Source organism: Nesoenas mayeri (assembly GCF_963082525.1).
Source record: "Nesoenas mayeri genome assembly, chromosome: 6".
NCBI classification, from domain to species: domain Eukaryota; kingdom Metazoa; phylum Chordata; class Aves; order Columbiformes; family Columbidae; genus Nesoenas; species Nesoenas mayeri.
Window position 1 is genome coordinate 27,635,815 of NC_137545.1, and position 17,008 is coordinate 27,652,822.

The following is a 17,008-nucleotide window of genomic DNA, read 5'->3' on the forward strand; positions in this document are numbered from 1 at the left end:
CCCAGCTGTGAGCGGGAACATGTGGGTACCCCTCGCACTGCAAGTGGTTGTGACCTCCACTATGTCCCTTCTTTTCTCTGACAGTTGGTGACAGTACCCAGAGACCAGTCAGCATCTTGGTCCCCGGTTGCCATCGGGGTTCCTCTGCCACTGCTTGCTCACCCTGAGGACCATCCTGCCCTGGGTGCAGCAGGAGCTGGGGCAGGGACCAGCCAAGCTCTGCCCTGGGGGAGTCTGAGGGCCTGGCATGTCTGCGGGCACGGAAGGGCTGGCAGCTGCAGTGTGCGTGTGTGCCTGTGTGGGAGCTAATCCCGGCAACATCTGCCAGGCTGTTTGTGATCCCAGGAGGTTCCGGCTGCGGGGAGGGGAAAACTGGGTGTGCGGGGGACACGTGCGTGTGGGGCGGCTGGTGTGTGCTGGGGCTCCCTGTGCAAGGCAGTGCCTGTGCAATAAGGCTTCTGCAGCAGGTATGTGCCCGCACACATGTGTCCTCTGTGGCCAGCATTGCCCCAGGAAGGGGCAAGTGGTATTGGGGACCACAGTGAGTCTCTCAGCTCTGGGATTTGGGGACCCAGCAGGTGGAAGTGAAGGTTTTGGCTGAGGTTTACCAGTCCTGACATGGCCATGTTCAGATCATCCCCGAAGGAGAGATGCTTGGGGAGGGAAGGGAGGTGTTTGCATCCTTGTGGAGGAGCATGATTTCCCAGGGAAATGAGGTTGGGGGAGAAAAAGGAGGAAAAATGAGCAGTGAGGCTCGGTGAAGGGAACAACACATTGCCCCTGATCTAATCAGCCAGACCCTGCAAATAAAAGCCACCTGTTTTGGCCCTGGCAGCAGGAAGCCATCCCCAGAACAAACAGAGCACCAGGCAACTGGGAGAAAGACAAACAGGGGCCGGCACCAGCTCCATCTGCTCCTGCTCAGCCCAGCCCAGGCTCTGGATCTGCAGCCCCTTGGGGTGATGGTGCATCTCCCAGCAGGGTTGGAGACAAGGAGAGATGGGCTAGCAGAGCTTGAGGAGGTGGCAAGGGCTCAGCTCATGGCATGAGCCAGATGCAGGACCGCACACAGCTGTGCCAGGCTGGTCAGCTAGCCCAGACACTCATAACAGCAGTGGGAAAGACAGCATGCTGCCATGAGCCCCAGATGTGTCCCAGATGTGTCCCCAGCATCCTGATGGCAGTACCTGCCTTTCAGCCTGCTCGACTCCCCAAGCCGTGTATCCTCCCAGGCCCAGTGTCTACACAAGGCATGGGATATAACCCCATGGCCAGAGACTGTGGACAGCATGTTCTGGGTTTGGCATGGAGCACTTAGGTGACCCTGTCCTCCCACCGGGCCCCGGGCTGCCTCTCACCCTGCACCCAGTGGCACAGAGAAACCTGATCTGTTTTGCTAGCGCAGGGAACAGGCTGAGCCCAGAGCAACGTGGGGCCCTTATTAAATTAGCCTATGCAGGAGGCCCTGGGCAAGCACTAAACAGCTCCCAGAGCCAATATTACCAGCCGCCCTTGAGCAGAGTCCCTGTCTGCCCCCGCACCAGCCTCCCCCCACCCATGTCCCCATCTGGATGCTGGCTGACAAGGACTGCTCAGAAGCACTGGGAGATGCCCCAGGGAGGCCACGCTGCATCATCATCCTGGGGTGCAGTGGGGAAGTGCCAATGCTGCCCCTCGCCAGGGCTGTGTGAGCAGAGGCATGAGGGTACTGGTTAGTTTGGAGTGCTATGGGATATGAGGACAGTTTGGGGTTGTGAGGTGTGGGGCACTGTGGGGTGTATTACAGAGCCTCAGTGTGTGTGACACACTGAGAAGCAAGCAAAGGGCACAGCCTGCATCTAGGGGTGGGTTTCTTCTCTGCACCCAGCACCCCCACAATGCTTTTATCCACAGGGTTGTGTGGAGGTGACTGAGCTGACTGCATGCCCCTCAGGACACAACATCAGTGCCCCACAGATCCTGTAGCACAATACACAGTGCCCCATATACCCCATAACAGCCTGCAGCATCCTGCATATCCTGTGGTGCCGCACACCCTGGGGCTCTGTAATACACTCCACAATGCCCCTCACCCCATAACCCCAAACTGTCCTCATACTCCATAGCACTCCACACTAACCAGTACTCCCATGCCTCTGCTCACACAGCCCTGGCGAGGGACAGCAGTAGCCAGGGGGAAACGTGCAGTGCACTAGCTCTGCATCTTGCACCACCTTCTCCAAGGTGTGCCCAAACCTGTCCCCCAGCTCTTTGAGGGATGTCCCCAGATCACCGGGCTGCATCCTGGGAGTCTGCTTACCCCCATGTATCCCCTACCCTCCCCGAGGAGCATTCCCTCCCTCCATTCTCTGCTACCCTAGACATTTCCCAGGGGGTCTCCCTCCGTGCTATGAGCACTCAGGGCGCCGCAAGCTGAGGGTCGCCTCCCCGCTGCCTGGCGCCGGCCAAGGGCCACAGCCGTTCCGCTGCTGGAGCCGGCTCCAACCGCTGCCGGGCTGCACCCTCTGCTGGGACCCGCAGGCATCGGCGCAGCCCGCACCGAGCCTCGGAGCGGAGCGCGGTGCTGCCCGGCGCCTTGTGCAGCAGCGGGGCGGACACGAAGACGATCCGTGAGTCCCGATCCCAGCCCACCCCTGCTGTCACCGCTCAGCCCCCAGTTCTTGCTGAGAACGGGACAGAGATGCTAGGTATCCTAACACCATCCCCAGCTGCCCACGTTGCACCCTCCATCACTGGCACTGCTGGGCTGTCTTGGGATGCTGACTCCATGTTCAGGACCCCACAGGAGGGCTGAGGTTTTCCTGGGAAAATTTGGCGTGCTCTGGGCCAGCCTGTATGTGCTTCTGACCAGCTAAATGTGGGGAGTGCCCGATCTCACCACAGGCTACACTGAGAGGCTGAAGAAAACACTGCTGTCAAGTGACCCAGGGAGTCACGGCTCAGCAGGGCACTCTTCTTTTTTTTCCAGCCTGTGTTGGCCTCATCCAGCCCAGTCCCCGGTGGGAGGCACTGGGGATCTCTGCATGTCATGGTGCAGTCCTATACAAGGCTGGAACCACTGCCCAGGTGAAGGACACAGCTCTGCCCCAAGCTGGTCCCCTCCCACTGCGCACAGTGTCCCTTGTCTGGGCAAGAGGTGTGTGAGGAGCACAGAGAACCCTTTGCCAGTCCAAGGCACATGCCCAGAGCATTGCAAGGGAGGAGCAGGTAGCTGCGTCCACCAGTACCCAGCCTGGAGGCAAGACAGGAACCTCTGCAGGGTGTTACACATCCCCCAGAGCATGGACAGATCAAGCTATGCCTGTACCAACAACTCTTCCATCCCTCTTGTTCACCCTAACCTTCTCCAACCCTACACAGAGCCTTATCCGTGCAGACTGAGTTCCTGTCCTGCCAGCTCATGACATGCAAGGCAGAGCCTGATCACGGGAAGGACCCATGGTGGCAGAGGGGCAGGTGTAGCCCCAGGTGAGCCCCACATCCCGATCTCAGGACATCAGTGTCCCGTAGCTCCCAGTTGGCAAATTTCTGCTTCCCTCTGGCACCTCCTTCCCACCAGACTCAATCCTGGCAAAGGCTGTGGGTGCCCTGGGAAAGGCTGGCTCCCTAATCCCCAGGCCAAGCGGGAACATTGTCTGGGGGCAGAAAGGAAAGCGGTGTGTCAGGCCCTTTGCCCATTGTGCCCTGAGCCCCTGCGCAAACACAGCCCAGCACTTTCATTGTCAGCCTCGCAGGGCGCGGGGGGGCCACTCTCGCCACACTGCCTAACTGGAATGGACAGCGAGAGTCTGGGGTGGGTGAGCACCCTGTACCCCCCATGCCCTGCCTGCTGACACAGCACCCTGCTTGCCTGCACCATCGGCACTTCGGTGCCTGCCTATAAAGGGCGAGGGGAGAAGCCAGCGCCAGCACCGCCACCTTCGCCGCTGTGCCCTGCCGACCAAGTAAGTACCAGGCTGTGAGCCCCCAAGCCCCCCACTGCACAGGCATTACCATGCTCCCTTCAGGCCTCCGACACCAAGCCCCTGCACCCACCACACACTCTGGGGAAGGGCAACCCATAGGGTGCTGCATGGAATGGCTGGGGTAACCTGTGTGGGCAGGAGGGATGCTGGCACCCATCTTTGCAAGAGTTGGTCTGCCCCAGGGATGCACCCCACACCCATGTCTGGGCCACTGTCACCCCCTTGTCCTGGGTACAGTGCCACCACACCTGGCTGACACCAGGAGTCATTGCGGGGGGCTTGGGAGGAGAGAAACTGAGGCAGCCCCGGGTACAACACATGGAGAGATGGGGCATTGCAAGTGCCCCCGGCAACTTGGGTGTCACCGGACAGAGATCCCACAGCACCAAGGGAAGGGAAATGGGAAGGATCTCCCATGCCAGCCTGTGAGGGCAAGGGGCCAGTGGCATGAGACGTGCAAAGGCAGCACCGCTGTCACCCCAGGCTCAGTGGAAGGCAGCGGGATGGCTGGGGACTGCTGATGGGCACCTGCCTGGGGTGATGCGTGGGGCTCTGCCAGCAGCCAAGCGACCTGCATGACCAGCAGCGAAGCCATGGACACCCTGGGGCAGTACAAGATCACAGTGTGGGAGGAGGAGAGCTTCCAGGGCAAGCGCTGCGAGTTCCTCATGGAGTGCCCCAGCATCATGGAACGCAGCTTCCGCAAGATCCGCTCTATCAAGGTGGAGTCCGGCCCGTAAGTGCCCCACTGGCCCCATGAACCCGCTGCTCCCAGGGGACTGTTGGGAGCTGCCCAGGAGACATGACACCTGAATCGTTCCTTGGCTCTGCCACAGCCTTACCGTGCTACCTCCCACCCTGTGATTCTTGCGCGGTGCCTCAGTTTCCCCATCTGCAAAGCAGGGAGATCCTGCCAAGCTGAGGTACAGGTCAGAGGCAAGGGTGTGGCCTTGGGGAATGGGGTCCTGCTCTTGAAAGGGACATCTACTGCTATCAGGGATCCTGATCTCTGTGACAAACCCACACCCTACCAGAAGGTCTCTGTCCTTTGCATGGGGTGAGAAGCCAGCCCTGGGCTGAGTGTGGGGGGCTGTGCTGCCCATCCCTGAGGGCTTTCCTCCTCTCCCCTCCAGCTGGGTGGGATTTGAGTACCCTGAGTACCAGGGGCAGCAGTTTATCCTGGAGAAGGGTGACTATCCCCGGTGGGAGGCCTGGAGTGGGAACAGCGGCTACCGGACCGAGCACCTTCTCTCCTTCCGGCCCGTCAAGTGTGCGGTGAGTTACAGGGATCCTGCTCCGGTGTTTTCAGGGCGGGCAGAGCATCCCCCTGGCAGCCCAGCATGGAGGGAGACGAGGGGCAGACAGGAGGACAGGTTACATGGGATGAGGGATGGAGGGGTGAGGTGCTCACAGAGGTGCCATGGGGTGGAGAGGTGGCTGCACCCACTGGCTTGCTCCTGCCTCCCTGCAAGGATCCTGGGATGCTGTTTCAGGCTAAAATTTACCCTGAAATACCATCCTAGCTCCTTCTGCTTGGTGCATTGGAGAACCATCTCCCAGCCTGGGGTTCCCAGGTCTTGTCCCCCACCCCAGGCTGGCTATCTGGAGATGGGGTGAGCAGAGAGGAGCCACCAGGACAGCAGGGATGCTTGGGGTGCAGGGTCTATCCCCCTCCCATCTAGGGTACTCGAACTGTGCCCAGGCAGATGCAGCCTCTATCGCTCCATCTGCAGAGACACTGGTGCTCGCAATAGCAGCACGTCTGTGCCTCTGAGCGGGGGGGTGTCCCCCCCAACTTTTAATAATCACCAGGCAGATATGCTTGAGCTTTAATAAAGGGAATGCGATAAGATCACTCCTTACTGGCAGGACTGCTCTTCGGTGCAGATAGATGTGTGTGGGGGCTGGGCACAGGGGGACAGTGCCGCATCTTTGTGTCCCAGCAATTAACCCCTCGGTGCCCAGCATCCAGAAAAGCCCCACAGAACTGGAGGGGACAACTCTCATCAGCCTGCCTTGTTCTGCAACCTTCCTGCAGCCTCAGGGAGCACGAGAATGCTGAGGCCAGGAGTCCATGTGGGTGCAGAGGATGTCACTCTCCTTGCAGTTGTGCATGAGGATCACATGGATATGGGAGCAGCATCCTCTGGGCAGCCCTGGGGTGTCCCAGTGAGAGGCTGCCAGGCTGAACATCTCCATGCCTTGCACCAAAGCTGGGCATGGTCCCAGGCCACCCACGGTGCCTTGGTGCCTGTTACCCTGATGCCACATCCTCTATCCCTGCTGACACCCATCTCTCTCTTTCTGCAGAACCACAACGACAGCAAAGTCACCCTCTACGAGGCGGAGAACTTCCAGGGGCACAAGTTTGAGCTGAGCGATGACTACCCCTCCCTGCAGGCCATGGGTTGGGGCAACAAGGAGGTGGCATCCATTAAAGTGAACGCTGGAGCGTGAGTCCCACTGGCAGGGAGTGGGGCAGTGAGGGCTGAGAGCAGGACCTCAGTGAGCACCTCCCTCCTGCATAGCCCCAGGGATGAGGAAGGGAAACCCCCAAATGTAGCAATAACTTCCTGCTCCCCTTCCCTTGAAAATTTAAGCTGTGGAGTGTTTTCTGTCTCTCTCCTCCCAGGGCAAGCAGAGGAATGGGATGGGGTGGGATGGGATGGGATGGGATGGGATGGGATGGGATGGGACGGACGGGAGGGGAAGGGGGAATTTGTCCCAGGGATCTGAGACACGGGTCTACCTGCAGGTGGGTGGCCTACCAGTACCCAGGATACAGGGGCTACCAGTACGTGCTGGAGCGGGACAGACAGAACGGTGAGTTCAAGAAGTACAACGAATACAGCAGCCAGGCCCACACCAACCAGATCCAATCCATCCGCCGCGTCCAGCACTGAGCAGGGGCAGCACCACACGCCCCGCAGCCTCCAGGCTGCTGTGCAATAGACCTCTATCTGGTAGCAAATAAAGGCATTTGTCAAAAAAAAAAAAAAAGAGCGTTCCTGCCTCTGATCTTCTCCCTCGGGGGGCTGACAAGTGTGGGAGAACCCCTGTGGGGTGGAAGGCAGATTGCCTGCCCAGCCCTGCTGCCCCCCTGGTCTCAGCAGCTGGAAATGGTTTTGGACCCATGGCCACCTCCACCCTGAGCTGAGCTCTCTGCACCCCACCTCTGGTCCATGCACACCAAGTAGAGGGGATGCAGAACAGTTCCCACCCCCATGATGCTCCTGCTGGGGAAAGGAGAACTTACTGGGAACTTATTTGCTTTATTGGGCAAAAAAAGGGCTGCAGCTGGGATGGGGCATCCAGGGGAGTTGTGCCCTAGGTCCTCCTCCCAAGCCCCATGTCAGTGGAGGTGATTGCTACAAAGTCTGTGAACATGAGGTCCCCTCTCTCTGCACCCCAATTTGGAAGAGAGAGGGGGGTCCCTACATGCCTGCCTGGAGTGGAGGAAGACCATTGGTGTCATCTGGGCAGAGGACTTCCACAAATGGGATGGCCATAGTTGAAAGCACTGGCTTACAGAGGGGGTGTACAGGCGTTGTGTGGGGGTTCAGGGGACAGGTGCAGGGGGTCCTCGGGGCAGTGTCCTGCAGCTGGTAGGGGGCTCAGCTCACTGCTCCCTTAGGGTCCGGGTTCCCCCACCCCCAGCCTGGCCATGCTGCCACGCCAGCACATCCGTGCCAGCGTCCGGCTCCGGCTCTGCCCGGGCACACCAACAGCCCCACCCAGCCTCCTCCTCCTCCAGCACCCTTTCCCAGTCTCCTCCTCCTCTTCCATCCTGCTCTGGCACTCCAAGCCCTCCTGAGGCACAGGGCTCTGATCCTGAGATTCTCCTCACACCCAGGACACCCCCTGTAAAGCTGCAGGACTGGATGGCTTGGACATCTGCATCCCTGGCTGCCTGCCCTGCTACAAGCACACCTGGCCTTGGGGCTGTGGGTGCTCCAGAAGGGTGCTGGGACACTGGGAAGGACTGGGCTGGGGGGTCGGTGTGAGCACACCTGACACCCAGGGCTGCACAGCAACCCCAGTCCTGGTGTGTGTGGGGGTGTGTGTGTGTGCACTGCACACATCAATTTGCACACAAGGGTGCACACAAGTGTGCCTACGCACACTTTGCACATCCCCACTCCCTTGTCCCCTGCACCCCAACACGTGAACCATGAAAAAGCCCTCACACCTTGTGCATCCCCATCCTTCAGGGTGTCACTGCTGTGAGATGCCCCTCCAGCCCTGTCTCCGCCGTGTCCCAGCTGGCCCCACCCCGCCACAGCCCCACAGCAGCCAGCCTCTCCCCCTGCACAAACACATTCCTGCACACCCGGCCAGGCTGCAGCCAGCACAAGGCCACGTCAGCTCAGCTCTGCTTCGCACCGCCGGCACACAGGTGAAGTTGTCCTGGGCACCTGCACATAGGCCTGCCATGGGAGGGCCAGAAGGGGTGGCTGTGGGGGTCACAGAAAAATGTAGGGTCCTTATTGTTCCATCCTGGGGCAGAGGGAGAGCATTGGGTTGGGAGTGGGGGGGTAAACTGCCTGCTTGGAACCAGCGGGACCTTCTGCTGCTGCCAGCTTGGTGCTCCACATGTCTGGTCTCTGTCGCCTGGAGCCCCACAGACCTGAACTCTCATCTCCCAGATTCCCCCAGGGTCCCAAAGCCCCATCATGTGGCTCCTGCATGGACCTGGGCCCCTCTTTCCTGGATTCCTCATGTACCCTGCCTCCCCCATCCTGTGGATTTGCCCCAGCTTCCCCGTGTCCCACATCCCCCATGAACCTGGGGTCACATCGCTCAGGTCCCCAAAGCTCCCCGCTGGCACAGGGTTCCCCAGCCCCTGGGATCCTTCACTCCCTGCCCCTCTGCATCGCTCAGCCCCCAGTCCCCTCATACCCCACTGTAAGCACCCCCTCAGGAATCCCCATCCCTAGTGGCCCCACAGACCCTCCATCTCCAGATCCCACAGCCCTATCCTGCTTTTCAGGCTGACCCGAAACTGCTCCCCCAACTCCCGACCGATGTGGTGTCCCTCAGCCCAGACCCCCCAGCTCTGTGCCTTCGACCATGCAGGTCACCAGGGCTGCCAGGGGGGGCAGCGGGGCTCAGCGGATCTGTCCCCCTCCACACCTAACCACATTGTCTCCGGGGCTTGTTTTCCGTTGCCTGCGGTTTGTTCCAGTGACTCAGGCAGCGAAAGCAAGTCTGGGAGGCTGTGGAGCTGCTGCTGGAAGAGAGCGACGTGGGGAGCAGCCAGGGCTGTTGGGCTCTGCGGAACCCCACTGTGGGTTCAGGGGAGCTCAAGAGACAAGTTGGGGGAAGAGAAACTTTTTAAGGGCTGTTACACTCAAACACGATTGGTGGGGAATTGGTGGGGGAGTACCGTGGGCTCTGCTCATGTCTCCCCCTGCCAGCATCTGCTCTCTGCTCCTGATGGAGATGTGCAGCAGGGCTGGAGTACCCGGACCCCAGTTCAGCACCCATGGGACCTTCAGTTTCCTAAACACTTTGGACACCCTTGCTTAGGAAGAGCCACCACCTCCGCTGGGGTGTGGCACCCTGAGGCACCCTGGCTGAGTGTTGCTGCCTGCAGGCTGTGGCTTCTTCTTATGCAGAGCACATTTTGTCTGCAGTATAAATAATATTGATGGGTTTGGCATGATCATATCCTGGTTTCCATTGGATTGACATCTTGGTGACGACTACTTTCAAGAAATTCAGCTAAGTCCGGCATGAGAGGTCATCCTTTTACTAGACATCAATGAAACACTGCAGGAGAGGTTATGGACTAACGGATGGCTTGTCTGTATGGCATTGGAGTAATGGAACAGAGCTGGTGCCTGCTCCTGGCACACTGCCTGGCTGCCTCAAGCTGTGGGGTCCTGGCAGAGGGCCCACTCTTGGCCGGGCGGACAAAGCCATCAAAGATGGACCCTCTGCTGGCACCCCACAGCTGCATGTAGCAGCTAGAGCCATGGATGATGGGGAAAAACCTGGCCAGATGTGTCTTTTGGAAGCTGAGATCACCTCAGATCCTTTCCCTATTACAAGTTTCTCCCTGAATTGCCCTCTTCACAACACCCAGGGCTGCCCAGGACAAGCTGGTGGAGATGGAGTCATGCAGGTTTGGGTAGGTGTTGGGGGTCACCCAGCCTCTACAGGTCTTAATAAAGATAGACAAGAGACTGGGACAGGGCTGGGGACCCCAGGATGGTCACACACATAACCCTCCCCAAGGCAGGGACAGCCCAGAAGTGCATGGAGAAACCAGGGAGGCAGCAGAGTTGTGGTACGTCCTGGTGCCACCAGTCACCGGAGATGCACTTACCCATCCCAGAGCTCTGGGCGCTGGAAAGGGACCTCAGCTTCAGGATACTGGAGCTGCAGGGATGTGGTGGGAACAAAACCAACCCACTCCAGGGATCTGAGAGATGTAAGCGGACCCCAGGACTGTGCTGAGGACCCTGGAGCTGGGAAGGGGCTGGCAGGGAGCCCCATGGGTGGCAACATGGGTGGCTCAGGGGGACAGAGGCAGGTGGGATGATGCCATGTGGTGACATGTAGAGGGCTCAGGTGATGCAGGGACCACCGAGCCCAACAACCAGCCATGGAGCAGGATGCTGGTGGTAGTGATGAGAGGCCGGGCCGGGTGGTCTCCAGGCAGTGTCCAAGCCCTGCTCCCAGCTGGGATGGCAGAGCTGTGTTTGTGAAGAGTTAAGGAGGCGGAAGAAGCAGGAAGCGGCCCGAGCTGCTCTCCATAGAAACCCGCGGCCGTGATTAAAGTCTGATGTGGGCCGATAGCAGGGGGGGGCAGCACCCGCTTTAATTACAGTGGAGGAAATTGCTGGAGCCGGGGCCCGGAGCCCCTGCGAGTTGCCTGGAAACTCCCCCCTCTCCCGCCTCCCCGGCCCCTGCCCGTCCCCTGCCCATCCCGCTGCCATTTATTCGCCATCAGCTGCTCCCTGATAAAGTGGAATAATAATAATAATAATAGGGGCAGGAATATTAAAACATGCAGCCTGCGGGCCGCCCCCACAGCTGCCATGAGACACAGTAGCGGAGCGGTGCCACTGCTGCTCAACATGTACCTGCCAGGTACGGGCGGACCCCCCCGGCTGCTGCCCTACTGCACAGCACCTGACCCCCCCTGCCCTGCACCACCACTGCCCTGGGGGCCTTTTTCTGCCCCGTCTCCCTCCAGCACCCACCCTGACTTTCCCTCTCCCCACAACCATCCCTTCCTCCTTCCTTCCAGCTGCCTTTGCAGCCTTCCATGCCTACACACCCTGCCCACTGTCCCCCTGTCCTTCCTTCCATCCATCCATCCATCCATCCATCCATCCATCCATCCATCCATTCTTCTGTCCTTCCAACCCATCTTTCCACCCACCCACCCTTCCTCTGTGCTTCCATCCATCCTTCCACCCCACCCACTGGTCCTTTCATCCCTCTTTCTGTCCCCACTACCAGCCATCCACTCCGTCTACCCTCCATTCCTTCCAACAGCCTATTCTTCCACTGTCTTACCTGCCATTCCTTCCACCTGTCCACCTTTCACTCTTCCTTCCCTCCTTCTTCTTATCCTTCCCTCCTTCTTCTTATCCTTCCCTCCATCTGCCCATCCGTTCATCCATCCATCCTTTTGTCTTTCCATTCATCCACTCATCTCTTCTTCCTTCAACCTGCCTCTCCATCTATCTTTCCTTTCCTCAGCCGTCCGCTTCCCCAACACCAACACTTGTCCTTCCTTCCATCTGCCGCTCCTGCCACCCATCCTTCCACCCCACCCGCCTCATCTCCCTCTCCACCTGCTCCGCAGCTCTCTCCCACTCTCCCTCTCTCTTCCCTACCCAAGCCTCTGGGATTTTCTATTCCTATTTAAAAGCTTCCCCAGCTCGGTCGGAAATCGGATTTCCTTTTTCCTGGACGCGTTTCCTGGCTTTGCCGCAGCGGCGGGGCAGGCAAGGGGGAGCGGCTGGGGGCTGCGGGGAGGCTGCCTGCGGGTGGGCGCCGAGAGGTCGCGGTCCTCATGGACCCGGCCTCCCCCCTCCACACCCATCCGCGCCCCTTTTTCCCTCCCAGATCCAGTCGGGGAAACTTTGTTCAAAGACGGGAAGAGCCAGGCATGGGGGTCGCTCAGCCCCGGCGTGCAGAAAGGTAAGAGCACAGATGCCTCTTCTCTGGGACCGGCCCCACCTCCCCCGGGACACCCAGAGAGGGGACCTCTCGGGGCACAGGCATCCTCCGCCACCCCTCAGCCACCAGGGACCCTTTCCCATCTGTATGCTGGGCACTGCCCACGCAGGACACAGCTGCAGCAGAGCCTTGCTCCTTGCTGCTGCGGGCAGCTTGGGCTGGGAGCATCCCACTGCTAAAATCCACCAGGAAAGTGGCCGAGCCCCGATGGCCAGGAGCCGCCGTCCTGTTGCAGCAAAGGGGAGCATGGTGCTCAGAGCCCCTGGTTCCATCGGAGCCCTGTAGCGGGGAAGGGTGGGTGCGGTGTCCCGGCTCGAGTCCCTCCGGTGCTCCAGGGACATCTGATGAGGAGAGAGCTGCCAGCCCGCACAGGAGCTGGGGGGGGGCTGATTCAGGCTCAAGGAGCCCGTGTCTGGGAGCAGGGGAGTCGGGGATACACCAGCTGGGAGGGAGCTGCCGGTTTAGGGCTGAAGCTCAGGCAGGTCATGGGTCAGCTGGGAGATGCTGGAACCATGGGAGCCAGAGTCATCCGTCTGGGGAAAACCATCGAGGGGTGCTGGGGATCGGCCAAGGGTAGGACAGGGAGCAGCCTGGAGCCTGCTGGGGAGCATAGCACGACTGGTCATCAGATGGCCACGGGGCTAGCGTTGTGGTGTTTGGGCCATGTAGCTTGGCTATCTCGCAAGGAGACAGGGGCCGGTGGGTGCTCTGACCCTGTAAAGGGGGCTCCTGGTTTAGGGGTGGGAGGGGAGACAAAGCTGGGATTGGGGGAGGGAGCCTTTTGCCTCTGCACTGCAGACCCTGTCCCAGCCATCCTCTGTGCACCGCATTGTTGTCAGAAGGACCTCTTTGGGTTCCTGGTGGTTTCCTCAGGGAGCTGCCAGGTCCTGCAGCACAGCACCCAGCGGCACACAGGGTTGAGCCTTGCCACTCCACCCAGCTGCACCTCCAAAACCTTCCTGCCCTCCTTGCATGAGTTGGGGCTCCCTGTGGGTGGGGGATCACAGGAGCCCAAGATGGGGGCTGAAGGGATGGAGAAGAGGTGAGGGCTGCAGTTGTACCCTAGAGAGGAGAGATCCCCCACCTTGGTCCCAGGATGAGGGATTTGGAAATACAATACCTTGGAAAGACCTGGGCTGGACTGCCTGCATCAAGATAACTGAACAGGGTTTGGTGGGATGAGGTTGGATGGGGAATGGCTGTTCCCTATATCTTTCAGAGTGAGAATTAGGGGGCACCAGATTAAATAGGGGGGTGTGAAGCAAGCAGGACAAGGTGACTCCTTGTGCCAAATGTGAGCTGTAGAACTGCCTGCTGCATGGGTTATGGATACTAAACTTCTACATGGGATCCAAGCGCTTTTAGACCAAATAGTGGCACAAAAGCACAGGGAAGAGGATGAAATGCAAAGACACTTCCTCTGCTGTGAGAAGAGCCTGTGCTGCAAGGGCCAGGCATGGGAGCAGGGATGTGGAGGGGGTGCTGCTTGGTAGGGAGTGGGGGGTGAGGGGTCTGGGTATGTGCGGGGCTGCTCTGCAAAGCAGCTGGGTCCCAGAGGTAGGACTGCTTGTCACCTTAAGCTCCAGAGACCCTCTGCTCTCCTGACCTCTGTCCATACTCAGGGGAGCATGTCCTTGTGCCTCACAATGGGCATGACCAGGTGTGCAAGGCCTCTGTGTGTGCACAGCCTGGCACTGGGGCATCTCGGGCACCCACCATTCTACTCAGTGCAACCTGAGAATGCAACGGCCATGGCTCAGAGGGGAGAGTTTTCTCCTGGAAATAAGGAACACTGGCTCCTGATTCAAAGCCACAGCATGTTCCTCCCTCTCCTGGTCTCTCCTTCCCCTATACCTGCCTGTGCTTGCCAGGCATGCAGGTCAGAGCAGTGTTGCACCCTGACTTCAGCTCACGATGGAGACATCCTTGCGGGGCACAGCGCCCCTAGAGACGGGCAGGGGCAGTGCGGTGGCACCAGCCCAGTTTCAAGCAGAGGTGGCAGTGGGGAATATTGGTGCTGTGATAGATCTGGGTACTCCCAAGATACCTCCTTATTGGGGCCGCAGATGAAAGAACCAGGCCAGATCCTCACACCAAAGTAAACGAGCAGGTATTAATCTTCAGCGGGGTGTGAATGAGGGTAGGAGGGATGTGGGGGCCCTGGATCCAGACCCACTGTAGCCTGTGTTGATGGCTGAGCATTTCTACCTGTTCCGAGGTGCAGGGGTGTCCTCTGCTCCTCTTGCTTGTGGGGCAAGGTGGGGAAGGGAGGCTGCAAGGGAGACACAACCTCATTACCATCTTCTGTGTCTCTAGAGTGAGGAAGATGCAATGAGGTGCAACTGAAACCTGAGTCTGGGAGGGGGCAACGTAGCAGGGGGTCAAGGAGACTGGGGCACACCCTGCCCCTCTCCTGGTACCTTGAGGGGAAGCTTTAACGTCTCTGGGGCCTGGCCTTGCAGGCAGCGGGCAGATCCAGCTGTGGCAGTTCCTGCTGGAGCTGCTCTCGGACCGGGCCAACCTGAACTGCATCGCCTGGGAAGGCACAAATGGGGAGTTCAAGCTGATCGACCCTGATGAGGTGGCTCGGCGCTGGGGTGAACGGAAGAGTAAACCCAACATGAATTATGACAAGCTGAGCCGGGCGCTGCGCTACTACTACGACAAGAACATCATGACCAAGGTCCACGGCAAGCGCTACGCCTACAAGTTCGACTTCCACGGGCTGGCACAGGTGTGCCAGCCAGCCGCCCCCGATCACACCCTCTACAAATTTCAGGGCAACCTGGCTCCCCTGCCCTTTTCGGGCATCTCCAAACTCAACCTCATGACCTCAGGGGTGACACCAGCTGGCTTCTCCTACTGGCCTGGGTCCAGCCCGTCCCTCTACCCTGGGCACGGGCTCCAGCCCTCTGCCCCATTCAGCACCATGGCAGCCTCCCACCTCAACAACATGAACAATCATTACCATTAGAGGCTCGGCCACACCAAGCAGACCTCCCAGTGGTGTGGGACTATGGAGCTGGGGAGCTCAGCAGGGAGGAACAAGAGGGTGGGATCATGCCCTACTCTCAGCTGAGCCCATTTAGATTTGGGAGTGGTGAGGGGGACAAGGAGTGCTGGGTTGGTTGCCTGATGTGAGTGGCTGGAGGGTAAGGTGGGATCCATGATCCTGGGAACAGGTGTGGATACCTAAAGCAGGGTGTGAATGGAAGGGAAAACCACGGACTCTTCTCCTGGCAGGGGCCATGCCCCCCCTTTCCTTTTGCAACATGCTGCACACCCCATGAATGTCCTTAGTTCTGTCCCCAGCCTGTGCCTGCCCTCCTCTCCCTGCAGAGAGGAGTGAGGAGCTGGATGCCCAGGGCAGCTCTGTGCAGTGGAGAAGGTCCCACTGAGCAGGGAAAGGGGACCCTCCTTGCTGCTCCTTGTTCCCTCACTTTTATCTCCAAAGCCTTCCTTTCCTCCACCCCTCCTACACCTCCTGCTGATGGTGGCCTCCTCCAGCCCTCAGGAGAAGCCTTGGTCTGGAGAGCAGGTGCCCTGCACAAGTTAGCTCCTGCCCAGGGCAGCGCTCTTAGGTTGGAGGTGCCAGGGCAGGCATGGGGGGCACTGCCAGCCCTCAGGGCAAGGCTGGAGCTTGGAGGGAGCAGAGCCTCGCCCCTGTGACTGTCCTCCCCCCAGTGCCTGAGGACCACACCACAGAGGACAGTCCCCTGACACCGTGCACAAGAGCCTGTGTCCTGCAGGTCACTTCCAAGTTTCATGCTCCAGTTTTACTGTGGCCTTAGCTTCTCATACACAGGGCTCGGTGGGACACACTCCACAGGTAGGGACATCCCCAGGGACAAGGCTGGGTGGGAGGTGAAGCAATAGAAGGGATGACAACACAGCTGGGAGCCCCAAGCTCTGAGGGGCAGCCCTGGGTTTCTCCCCCAGGGTCCAAGGAGGTACCCTCATCCTCTGGAGCAGGACTTTGGCCTAGTGGATCCAGAAGAGCTGTGCATACTATGCTCTGTGCTGGTTGCGGGGGAGGGATTGGTGTTCAATAAAACACAGAGGTGCTGTGATCTGTGTCCTCTTGCGTCTGCAGGAAGCTGGTGAGAGGGGAAAGTACCCAGCAAACCCCCTCCCATCTGGGCCAGAGCACTTCCAGGGCTGGAATGGGGAGGATGTGGCCAACCTGCCTTGTCCCACACACCCTCTTTTCTCTGAGCATCATTTCTGGCACCTAGAGGCCCCACAAGAGACAGGGCAGAGCTGGAAATCTCTGTGCTTCTTGAGATATCTCTCCAGGGAAGCCACATATGTGGTTCAAAGGCTGGAAAGGGGATGTAGCAGCTGGAATCCTAGAGAGGATGCAGTTGGCCTGGTGGGACATCTGCCACTCTGCCATCATCCAGGGCAATGTGGGGTGCCAGGTTGCCTGTGCAGCCAGCTCAGGGCCACACACTGGACACAGTGTGGCCTGATCCTGCAGCGGGTGTCCCTGCTGAGCTGCGCTATGCCAGGAGCAAGGAGGTCCTGAGCCATGGGGCGGGCTCAAGTGTGACTGATGCTGGGGTGAGCAGGGAAGCACTGCTTGCCCTGCTCTAGGAACACACCCACAGATCCACTGGTGCCCATGGTGGCTGGTGGGGCTCAGAGGCTGCGCTTTGCCTGCTCCTTGGGCTATGCTGCCAATCCCACTTGCATCAGGGGTCCGGGGTGCCAGGGCCAGGGCCCAGGCTTATGGCAGGGATCCAGCTGGCTGCGTAGGGGGTGCCATGCAATTACCCAGCCCCTGGAGGGCGCGGTCAGCCCCCTGCTCCTCTATCTGTGCCCATCAAATCAGAGCAGTCCCC

The 17,008-nt window shown here is 59.5% G+C and overlaps 2 protein-coding genes across 2 annotated transcripts; both read left to right on the forward strand.

Annotated features, from left to right (window-relative positions):
- Positions 1 to 4,540: 4,540 nt before the first annotated feature.
- On the forward strand, positions 4,541 to 7,129 carry CRYBA2 (crystallin beta A2; the record flags this gene model as incomplete). The annotated part of the gene is made up of 4 exons (XM_080347199.1): positions 4,541 to 4,701; positions 5,099 to 5,240; positions 6,276 to 6,418; positions 6,721 to 7,129. The coding sequence occupies 4 exons, from the start codon at positions 4,541 to 4,543 to the stop codon at positions 6,866 to 6,868; spliced, it is 594 nt and encodes a 197-aa protein (XP_080203325.1). The 3' UTR covers positions 6,869 to 7,129.
- A 3,882-nt stretch (positions 7,130 to 11,011) lies between these two features.
- Positions 11,012 to 15,138, forward strand: FEV (FEV transcription factor, ETS family member; the record flags this gene model as incomplete). The annotated part of the gene is made up of 3 exons (XM_080347245.1): positions 11,012 to 11,063; positions 12,051 to 12,125; positions 14,627 to 15,138. The coding sequence occupies 3 exons, from the start codon at positions 11,012 to 11,014 to the stop codon at positions 15,136 to 15,138; spliced, it is 639 nt and encodes a 212-aa protein (XP_080203371.1).
- Between the last annotated feature and the right edge of the window lie 1,870 nt (positions 15,139 to 17,008).